Source organism: Phlebotomus papatasi, chromosome 2 (assembly GCF_024763615.1).
Source record: "Phlebotomus papatasi isolate M1 chromosome 2, Ppap_2.1, whole genome shotgun sequence".
NCBI classification, from domain to species: Eukaryota; Metazoa; Arthropoda; class Insecta; order Diptera; family Psychodidae; genus Phlebotomus; species Phlebotomus papatasi.
Window position 1 is genome coordinate 71,307,683 of NC_077223.1, and position 11,852 is coordinate 71,319,534.

The 11,852-nt window shown below is 30.2% G+C and overlaps 1 protein-coding gene across 1 annotated transcript; it reads right to left on the minus strand.

The window, feature by feature from the left end:
• Positions 1-2,378: 2,378 nt before the first annotated feature.
• Positions 2,379-10,049, minus strand: LOC129804271 (uncharacterized). Its single transcript, XM_055851426.1, has 4 exons — positions 9,851-10,049; positions 2,924-3,116; positions 2,769-2,836; positions 2,379-2,681 (listed from the first exon to the last, which is right to left on the minus strand). The coding sequence occupies exons 1-4, from the start codon at positions 10,007-10,009 to the stop codon at positions 2,586-2,588; spliced, it is 516 nt and encodes a 171-aa protein (XP_055707401.1). The 5' UTR covers positions 10,010-10,049; the 3' UTR covers positions 2,379-2,585.
• Positions 10,050-11,852: the final 1,803 nt, after the last annotated feature.

Here is an 11,852-nt window from a genome sequence, read left to right on the forward strand (position 1 = left end):
CGTGATTTGTAAGTTTGATCATAAAAAATTATTGAATTGATGGTTATCTTCCATAAACAATATAATTTACAAAAAAAATCTTAGTTATACTAAACTCTTTTAGCTAAAGCCTGTAAATCTGCACAAAAGACTCTATTTACATGATTTTGCAGTTCTCATAACTTTATTTTACGAAAATTTGTGGCAATCATACCTACAAATAATCAAAAATACAAAAATATAATGAATTTTAAAATAAAACTAAATTTCAGGTAATATTTTCAAAGAAAATTGAAGTGTGCTATTTAAATTGTCTGCACGAATTATACCTAAACTCATAAAATAACAAAAGCACATGGTTTTAACAGACACTGGTAAAAATAAAAGGATCAAATTGATCCAAAATTGATCCTTTTGAAAAGGATGGATCAAATTTCGAACTCTGAATGCACATTTATCATAACAGAACATGTTAATTAGATCCATCTTTTGCAAAAGGATCAATTTGATCCTTTTATTTTTACCAGTGGATGCTAATATTAAATAATTATCATTTTTATTTATAATGGGCTTTATATTTTCTAAAAAATAAAGCATGATCAGATTTAAAGATTGATAATGTATCATAAAACATCAAAATAGGAAAATCGCTGAAGGTGTGCTATTTATCTTGTCGCCACTGTAAGTTTAACTGATCTGCTTACAAAATAATATTTTGTTTCCTTTTTATTTCTGATGAACCTACTTTTAGTAAAGTCATTGTTTTTTTCAGAAAAGATCATCGAAAATAATGTCCTAAATGGCTAAATTCTTAAATTTTTTAATGAAAATTTCAGAAAACGTAATTAAAATGTTGTATATATTTAAGAAGTTAAATGAAATAAAATTGTATTATTTATTTTTTAAATTATTTATTATTTTTAATTATTATTTTTTAATTTATATTTTAGTAATATTTTATTTTTTAGACTTCGTGACCCATATAACCCCTTAAGTCGCAAGTTAATTGTCTATAATATCCAATTTTAGGAGGATTATTTAATAAGATTATTATCACATGACATTGCGACATACAGTGGGTGTCAATAGTTTGTTGCCTAATGCATGTTTGAGAAATCAAGTGAAAAAAATGATAGATAAAATTACTTTTTCAAATTTTTCTTTTTGCAGATGAGTTCCCTGTAATCCGTAGATATTATTTATATTTTTCAAAAAAAAAAAAGAATTAATTTTATTTTATATCAAAAATAATTGTTTTCCAAAAGTTGGTCATTTTTAAGAAATCAAAAATTTGTTGCTTCATTTAGAAAACTAATTCAAAATGATCAAAACATGCAACCAACTTGATGTAAACCGGTTATATTTTGAGTTTATGTAATTTGAGAGGCAAATGGTGGGTTTTATACATTTTTAAAGTTGTCAATGGTAAATATATGTATATAAAAATGATGATAAATAATAAGAAATAATCTGTTTTTTAATAATTTATAAGTTAGGTTAAAAATGGCAAATTACAAAAAGTTGAAAGCTGAGAAATCGTTCAGAGATACTGCCGGAATGAATCTGCGTCGTTCATTGCCAAATTAAAGCTTTAAAAATACAAAAATAAAGCTTTAAATCATATTTAATAAATGTACTAATTATGTTTTTTGTTTTCTTTAAGTTTCCCAAAAAAAGTTTCTGAAAAATCTTGCATATTTTTGGAAAATTAAAAAAAAAATTAAATTCCGGTTAAAAAAATTCAACATTTTAAAACACGTGTGTCAAATGTAATATATTTCATGAGATTTATTTAATATTCAAAGCTGCAGCAGATTACGCAGTATTTTGATAAAAATGATCAGTAAAAAAATGAAAATAAAGAAGCAAATGTTATTGGTAAATAATTATGACGCATTTTAATTTCTTATTTTCCAATTTGTATTTTTTGCTGACTAAATTTTCTAATTTTCTGACCAAAATATTTTTATTTCTAATATTTAATAATATGTGCATATTTTTAACCAAGATTTTGATTCAAACTTTAATAAATAGGTGCATTAAAAAATACATAGAATTTTTGCGAAAACATTTATAAATTTTTAAATTTATATAGGTATAAAAACCAAAGAAACACTTACCTACCTGTTTCCGTAGCAATAAAACATTTTGTTGAAATTAAAATTCATCATCAAATCAAGAACCTGTGTAGAAAATCTTCTCTACGTTGTCTTACAGTGCTAATCTCAGCCAAATTTAATTTCTCATCCAGAAATCAGCAAAACAGTAGCATTGATGTCAGTAAAACACGCGGAATTAGATTCTATATCGTTGTCTTTGCTGGGAGAATCTCTTTGAGTTTTATTTCATTTCTAGTGACTCATCTGGTTATTTGCGTGGGAATAAATCAGGTAGGGGCATTAGATGTGGTGCCATAAAAATGTTTTATACGCCGTGCCAAAAGAAGGGAAAAGATTAAGAGATCGTGGTATTAAGTGACTTAAATTCTGACACCCTCTCTTTCTCTCTCTTCACTCAAAATGTATTTATGGATGTGTCGTGACAAAAAAATTTAGGGATGTTTCTTCAGCTAATTTTAATATTATCATCTGGCTTATGATGGTACGTTAGAAGCACGTGACTGCATTGAAATAGCAACGCCAATATTGACGACTTTTGCTGGGTCCCAAAGCCACCCCGTGACCTCGTCTCTCGAGATCCATCTAACCACAGAGAAAGATATCACAAGGAATTTTTATTGGAGGACATTTGGTCAATCCAGAAGGAATTTTGTCTTTATTAATACTCACTAAATCCGCCGAATCATTGAGATCTACGTCGTAATCCTTCATGTTGTCCAAAAGCTGTGAATCTTCTCCTTTTATTCCGGCCATGAGCAAGCACGAGACAACTTTGAGTCACACAACAAGTGGATGGGTTATTTTATGGCAATCACAGAAAATACCTGAAGCCATCTCTTTGGGTCTCCTCTGCTGCTGTAGAATATATTGCTGAATGATCTTCCGGCGGGGATTCATCTTGGAAACCTTGTCCTTCTCCAACTCATTGGGCAATACCTCGCCCTCATTCTCCAGCGCATGATGTAGGGCCACCATTATTCTGTCCAGGAGCATAGCTGCTCTCTTCGGCACAATCATCTAATTTTAAGAGCCAAGAACAAACAAATTATGTTAATTTTCTTTAAAAAAAAAACAATAGCGTTATTTAACAGTTCCATAAGCTGTTTTCCTGGTAATTTTAGATTTGGCGAAATATTTGAGTCTTATTATTTTTATTCTAAACAAAGCCTTATGGGTATATGACTAAACTTGTTGTCCTTATAAGACAAAATTTTAAGATCATTCAATGAATAGGGTAAAGTGATATAATTTGGAATTAGTGCTACAAGTTGGACAATTCGCCGGTACAAGTTGGACATGGCTTTTTTCTTGGTAAATACAGCACAAAATTTGTTTTTAAGCACAAGAAACCAAATTATAAAACTAAAGCATTCAAAATATACAAATAAAAAAGATGGACTAAATTTATCAAGACAAAAACCCCTGTCCAAATTGTACCATTGTCCAACTTGTATAACTGTCCAACTGTCCAACTTGTACCGCTTTACCCTATGTTAAGGGAAATTTGATATTTAATTTAAAAGAAAGTCAAAACATGAGAAGATGGGTACGATGGGTACGATGATCAAGAAAGAGTAGAGTTGCGGCATTAGGGTCCCGGTCAAAATCCTGAAAGCCAAAATCCCAAAAGTCAAAATCCCGAATGGGCCAAAATCCTGAAAGCTTTCGGGATTTTGGCTTTCAGGATTATACTTATGGTACCGGCGGCATTATACTTATGGCCAGTCTATACTTATGATGACGACCTATTTTTATGACGATGATTTCAAGAACCAAATTAGGAATATTTGTTGTGTTAGGATAGTACATCACAATTTTTTAATTTTTAAAAATTGTAACGAAATCGGAAGTAAAATATAGTTCATAAGTAATACGGCAACCACCGCAACCCTACGGAAACTTTTAGTCATAGAGGTTAGCTATAGTTCCCGTCTGAAAGAAATGAATCTAAAAGATAAAAAGGTTTACTTAATTATGTGAAGATTGTAAGAATTCAAAGCATTCCTTATAAGATATAGGCGAGTGATAGGGGGAAGTGGGGCACCTATGAATTGGGGCATTTTTTCTCGTATTTTTAAATGGAACTGGACCTTAGCATAATATAATTTAGCTCCACAAACCAATTGTGAAGCTGAATTTTATGGTATTAAAGTTCCCTTCCATTCAAAAAACGAAAAAATCCCAATTTTAAAGCTGCGCCAATACAATCACAGATACCCTTCTTCCCCTAAATGAGCAGTAATAATTAAATTCGATCAGTAAAGCTTTTAATTTTGTTCAGTAACATTTCTGGCACACGCTTTAAATCAGGCAAATTTAATGAAATCCAAAATCCATATTTCTTTCTCAAATGTTTTCTAAAATGAAAAATGGTCAGTAAAATATCAATATTTAGTAAGTAGAGAAATTAATATTGGCCAAGGGAAAATTAAGAATTTACGAACAATTCTCATTTATTATTTACCAAAATTGATTTTTACTTACCAAAATTGATTTTTTTACATGCCAAATTTACTAATTTACTAATTTTGAAGAAGAAGAGTATGAAAAAGTGAGATAGACATAAGCAAAACTTTTCTAAAAGAAAAAGATGTTAATTTTAATTACATGAAATTTTATTGATCAAAAAAAAACATGTGCTAGAGCCATAAAATACCTATTTCTTTATAAAAACCGGATTGGATTCAAATAATTAACATCTCAAATGTTTATACGGAATGTGGGGTTATTTGAGCTATGGGGCTACATTGATATACGATTTTTCGCATATTTCTAATAGAAACTGAGTTTTACTGTGTTATCACACTTGCACATTCAAATTTTAATATGATTCACATTAATTGTCGCTGGTGAGAGTCCAAATGTGTAATTTGTGTGTTTGAATCATTTTATATTCAAAATGTGATCTATTTGTTGATAAAAAGGTAGACTTAGCCCGAAAAATTTGATATAAATCGATTTATAGCATTAATGCGAAAAATTAATGTGATTTTCTCTTTATTTTTTTAATGTGAAAAATATTTATGCTTTAGGTAAATTTAAATTTATTTTTGCAAACCAAGTCCACTTCTTTATCAATAAACAGAAAAACCCCAAATATTAAGTGACTCAAAGACACAAATAAAATATTTGGACTTTACAAGCGACAATTAACGTGAATCACATTAAAATTTTAATGTGCAAGTGTGATAACGCCGTTAAGATAATGTAATTTAGATAGACAAAACAGTTATGGATCTAAATTAAATTATGATAAGGTCCAGCTTTCTTTAAAAATATATTAAAAAAATCGACCATCAATGTAGCCCCAAAGCTCGAAGTGGCTCCACACCTTCCTAGAGTTAAAATGAAAAATGCTTTAATTTACATTTTATTAAAAATGTCATGAGCGTTTCGCGACTTTTAATGATAACGACCACAGATTACTATATTCCTGGATAGTAGGTAGAGATTTTCTTGTCTAATAGTAGTGCAAACAAACCAAATAAAAGTGCACCCAGGAATGATGCGATTTGATGCTGAGGAATGAAAATGTAGGATTTAAGTGACTTTCAGTCTCGAGAATATCAAGAAGCAAGGGTACGACGTCTTTATTCGTACTTTTATTCACTTTGTTTGCACTACTATGGGACACAAAAGTCTATTTACTATCCAGGAATATAGTAATCCGTGGTGCGACAAATTTTTTATATCAAGAAAATTTCATTAAATCGAAATTAATATCTCTTTCTTTACATCAATGTTATGTTTTATATTTGTCGTTACCCCTTTCGGTCTCAAAATTAGATCGAACTAAATTGTATTATAGTAGAATAATATGTAGAAAGATATATGAATTTTAATTTCATGAAATTCTCCTGGTCTAAAAGATGTGCCAGTGCCATGAAGGTCTAAATTGGGAACGATCAAATTTGAGTTGTTCGCAACCAAATTTAATTTTTATTGCTCATTTCTACAGTGTCAAAGAAATACTAAATACTACGAAAGAAATACTACGGAAGTAATGAAAATTCAGCTTTATTCAATAAAATCAGTATACTTTCAAAGAGTAAAGAATAAAATTTTAATGTGTCTCAAAAAATGATCCCCAGTTTAATTAATTTAGAACTGAAAATAAATTTTGTGATTTTTGAACGTGTATCACAATATTATTTCTTGCAGAATTAGACTAGAAAATGCTGAAATAGGGGGAAGTGGGGCTATTTTGAGCTGTGGGGCTACATTGTTTAACGATTTTTTTCGCATATTAGTAATGCAAAATGGACTTAAACATGATGTAATTTAGATAGAGAAAGTAATTGTGGATCTAAATAAAATAATTGTAAGAACCAGCTTCATTTAGAAATCGGCGAAAAAGTTGTATAATAATCTAGCCCCACAGCTCAAAGTAGCCCCACTTCCCCCTAAGCCAATATAAGGTTTATTTCTATATTTAAAAACTTATAAATGATCTACTTTAATATTAAGTAATATCCACAAAAATCACCCTTATCGAATATTCGATTTTATCACTAAATTTGTATCCAATTCATGGGAATCTGAATTAAATTAGACAAAAGACGTACTATTTTGCTCGGAAAAATAATAGGAAAATTCACAAATCATATTAAGGTACGCTCATTTCCCCATATTCACTGGAATATTTCGCAATTTAATCCATAAAGGATATGTAGCAACAGCTTTAAAGAATGTGACAAGTTCTAAAGTACATTTTTTCATCCGTTAGACTTTATTCTCAAAATGTTTCTAAATCTACGCTAGTAAGATAAGACATTTCTCATAAACCACAATAACTCATCTCTTAGTTTCTCTCTGTTCTCGGAAGAAAATTGTCACAAGAAAAGCTTCAGCCGTTAGATAACTTCCCCTCGATTTCCTCTAGTAACATGTTTAACGTATTTCTAACTATTTTATATTTTATATTTTAAAATCGCGCGAAATTAGGCAGATCAATATTTTTTTGTATCTCTTATTATGTTGTTCTAATGAAAAATCAGTATTGTAAAACTTTTGATTTGTAATCATTTGAGACTTCTCTAGCATATACAACCTGAGATGGAATTTTTCCACCGTTTTACTCCGGAGCAAATTGGTTATGAACGCTAAGACGGCGGCGGCCGCAAAATTACAAATCTTACACAAAGTTATATATGTATTGCGTTTTTAAGTCATTGATGTTGAAATAAATATTTATCTATCTATCTATTAGAACTACAGTATGATTCGAGTAGTTAAAGTTAAGTTATTAATTTTTGTAGTAACTATTTCACTCGTTAAAAAATATATCCGGTTTTTATTTGACAAAAGTAATTTAAAAATTTGACATAAATCGTGTAATTTTACATTTTTTTCACGGTGTTTGAATTTTATCTGTATCGGAGTCGTACACTGAGAGAAATCCGAAAAAGTCAAAATAACATTCCGGAAATGTTAATTTTACCCTGCAATATTGATACGAAATCGGTGTAAATATTACCCTTTTTAGGTGTATTATGGGTTAAAGTTACCATTTTTTCATGTTGATTTTACCCTCTCAAGGTGGAAAATTAACATTAAAAAATGTTGATGGATTTTTACACCCGAAAAATGTTAAAGTTATGACGAAAAAAAGTTAATTGTAGCTTCTTTTTTTCTCAGTGTAGACTTAGAATAATATGTAAAGTATGCAAAGGATATCTCCATATAATGCTGTTCTGGTGTAAAAAAATCTATTTGGGGAAGGTGGTTTGCCTTTAAATGTAGGGGAAAGCGCCTTACCTTCAGACGAATTATGCTTTGGACAAATCAGTTTTTTTCAATGTGTTATAAATGAATTTGGCCCATTATAATATTATATTTTAATAACTAGCTCAATTCCTCAAATTTTCAGTAAAGAGCTACGGGCGAAATTCATAAGGAACATAGAGAAAAAATTGAATTGCCCAAAACTTGAGTCTTCCGAAGATAGCGCGCTTTCCTCTACCAGCCTCAATTCTTCTCTTATAATCCTCAAAAGAAAAATTATATTCTATAAAATGTAGTTAATACAGTTAATATTATTAACAAATATTCTATTAACTTGAATTAATAAAATAGAATTTTGTTCTGAAAAGGAGGAGGAAAATTGAAATATTCAAAGCTAATACATTCAAAGGCAAGCCACTTTCCCATATTCTTGATTTCTTCACTTTTCAGTTACGCTTATTAGTGCAAAGTGTTACTGAATATTTTATTATGATTATAGATACAAGAATATTCTAGTCATACTTAAAGCTGGACCAAAAACTGATTCAACTGAAAGTTTTAATATTTTAATGATTTTATATAAGGAAATGGCCGGGAATAACGAAGATCTTTTATTAAAATTTAAATAAAATTATAATCGTTTTTTTGTAAATAATCATTTATAATCGAAAATTTATCATTTATAATCGATAAATCTCTTTTTTTGTTATATACAGCATGTCAAAAAGGTTCGCAAAATTTTACGAAAGAGTTCAATGATTGTTCGTTCGATTCTCTTTATAGGAGAGACTGGAGCAAAATCTGTCATAACGAAAATTTCAATATTTACTATTTTCTAAAATAAAAGAGATTGAGGCTTGAAATTTTTATAATAGATAGCCTTCATGAACCTTCTTAAAGTTTCAAGGCATTCGAGGAAGGATTATGTAAAATAAAAAATAATGAAATTTCGAGCCCTATTTTTGGGATATTTGGCTTACAGAAAATATCAATACTGATTAGCTCAATTTAAGCACATTTATCGTTAAGATAGAGAAAAATTATCTTCGACAAAGTTGTAGAAGAATAAATTTCCTATAAAAATATGTATATTTGATATATTGAACGTTTGCGAGAGTAAAACGTCACAAATTATTCGAAGACTGACAAAATTTGCACCAGCAATTTTGAGAATCTCCACAAAATCGACTTTTAGAAAATGATTCGAAAATCACATTTCTTTCGAGATAGAGAAAAATAGTCTTCTGCAATGTTGTAGAGCAGTAAATTTCTCAGTTTTCTCAGAGCTCGTGAAAGAATTAAATATACGTTTTAACAAGTTTTGCCCCAGTCTCCCCTAATTACCAATACGAATTATGTCAATTATTGACACAAATATTTATAATATTAGCCTATTACCTCATATATACAGACCCAAAAGAGCCAAAACTTTTAAGGTCGGATATTTCACTCCTTTTATTTAATTTTTTCATTGCAAAGATATTAAGAGGGATACTTTAATACGTAGTTTTGTGTCATTTAGAGAATTCAACAGAACGTTATGAGAAAGAAAAAACTTTTTTGTTAATGATTTCTGAATTTTCTTAATTTTGGGGATCTACTGAAAAATCGAAGTCAATATTTGTAACAGTTTGGTCTCTATCTAGCCAACACTAACAATTTTGCAATATTGCCCTCTGTCTCCCATGCGAGAAATAAAATACCTTTAATTTTTCAGAATTACATAAGAACTTTTTTTTGTTTAACAATACACCCTTTATCACAATTAAGTCACTTTAACATGAATAAATATTGGTAAAAATTAAAGAATCAAATTGACCCAAATTTGATCCTTTTACAAAGGATGAATCAAATTTCAAACTTCGAATGCACATTTATCACAGAACATGTTAATTTTGATCCAACAGAACATTTCAATTTGATTCTTTTATTTTTACCAGTGAACGAATAAAATAAAAGAAATGAAATCACCACAAGATCTACTCAAAATCAATTACAATCTTTCTTAAAAAATAAAAATTCTTTACTGGATATTCGTCGTAGGAGATGTGATAATTGTCGTAATTACTGGACTCCACATTGTTATCCGGAGATATGCCCCTCATATTGTACATGAGCGTTCGATCAGCTTCCACAAATTTCGCCACCACCGTCAAGAGGAACACAGCAAAGATACTCAGTAACATTATTCTTCACACTTGATCACACATTTTCACGCGGGAAAATTCACACTGAATCTGATTGACTGGTCATACAAGTTTCCTTCTTTTATAGAGTCAAAGAGCTCCTCCCGTTTGTGCGGATTTTGCGATTGTGCGACGCACACCGGGATGCTGCGAAATGGGAGCGCAGGAGTCACAAATTGACGAGACATCGCTCCTTTGTCGCCATTCACAACGTGGGACTTTCTGGGCAATTTCCCGCTGTGGTGACTCCTTTTCCCACTTTGTGCCCTTTGACATCAGCAGCCCCTGGAGGCCACTTTGTGGGGGTGGTTGACTTCATTTTCAGGGAATTGTGGTTAAAGTATTAACGGAAGAGATTGAAGGATTAATAGATGTATTACTGATAGATTCCCTTAAATACATTGAAAAACGATTGAAAATCCGTAAAATTAGTATTGCTAAATTTAGAATAAATTTTTTTTTCAACCTAATACCCCCTGGAATTTGGTGTTTTTAATAAGAATAGAATAAAAAAAATGTAATAAAAATCTATTGAGACAATTCGATTTTTTCTTACGTAACGGCAAAGGAGTTTGTTTAACTCTTTCGTCTCTTTTGGGACTGTAGTACCCAAAGAAGCATATGAATATTCTATGAAAAACAATGTTTTTTAATTATTCAGAACTGAGAGATTTATCACATGAGATTTACATTATTACATGAGATTTATCACTTAAGTATGCTTTCAGATCTTTAAAAAAAATTTTGAGAAATTTGTTTTTCTTAGACTTTAAAAATGATAAGAGTGAATCTTTATCTTTTATGGTACCAATAAGTCAATCAAGAATATATTGGGCTATTGATTTCAAATTTGCAAATCTAATTTCTAATTTAGGCATTGTGGGCGCCTAAAGCAGTCTTCAGACTAGGGGCTTGGCCCAGTTCGCAAAGGTCCGGATTTCCTAAACAAAAAGCAATTGCTGTAATTTTTCAATCTATATTAAGTCAATTGCTATAAATGTACAATATTCAGTAACAGTTTTCTTCAAAATATTGTGTATTGAGAAATTACAGCAGTTAAGCCATAAAGCTAAGCCTTAGGTCTGAAGCCCGTATAAGCCTCTGGGAGAAAAGGGTACAACAAAATAAAGACACTATCACTGTTATTGCATATTTATTGAACTCCAATTTCAAGCTCTATCGCTACCGCAAAGTTCCCTATCTTTTAAGCATTTTAAGTGAAAAAGAATGAATTTTCAGCTCACGGTAATTTATTATTAATATTAATAAAATAGTAGATCAATATCTCATTCAATTTATCTACACTTAATGCTGATTTGATAAGCTTGGAAGAAGTACAACAAAAGGGACAAAGAAAATCTTTACCAAGGGCCCAATGAAACACCTCTAAAAAACTGAAATCATATTTCTAAGTGTTTTTTTCATAATGTGCGAAAAAAATGTTATTAGGGTAAGTGTGCCAAATTCCGGCCAGCTTGCAATACCGGCCACCTTTTTTGTTCCTTGAATTTCCATAAATTTTTAGTTTTAACATACTTTAGAGATTATACAATGAAAAAGAATGACAAAAAATGTAGCTTCGACAAACGAGATGACGTGAAAAAATACATTGAAAGAATTCCCGATGGGCAAAGAATTATGAGAATGAAGGTGGCCGGAATAGGCCACCAATGCTATGTCTACATTTTTATTCAATTTAAAATGTATTAAGAATGATTTTAGAGTAAATAAAGATTGATAAACGGTTTACAAGGTTCCAAGCAACACTCCTTAAAAAGAAGGAATAAAAAAATCAATTTTTATTACAAATATTACATTTCAAACTTGAGACTTTGGCGCTTGC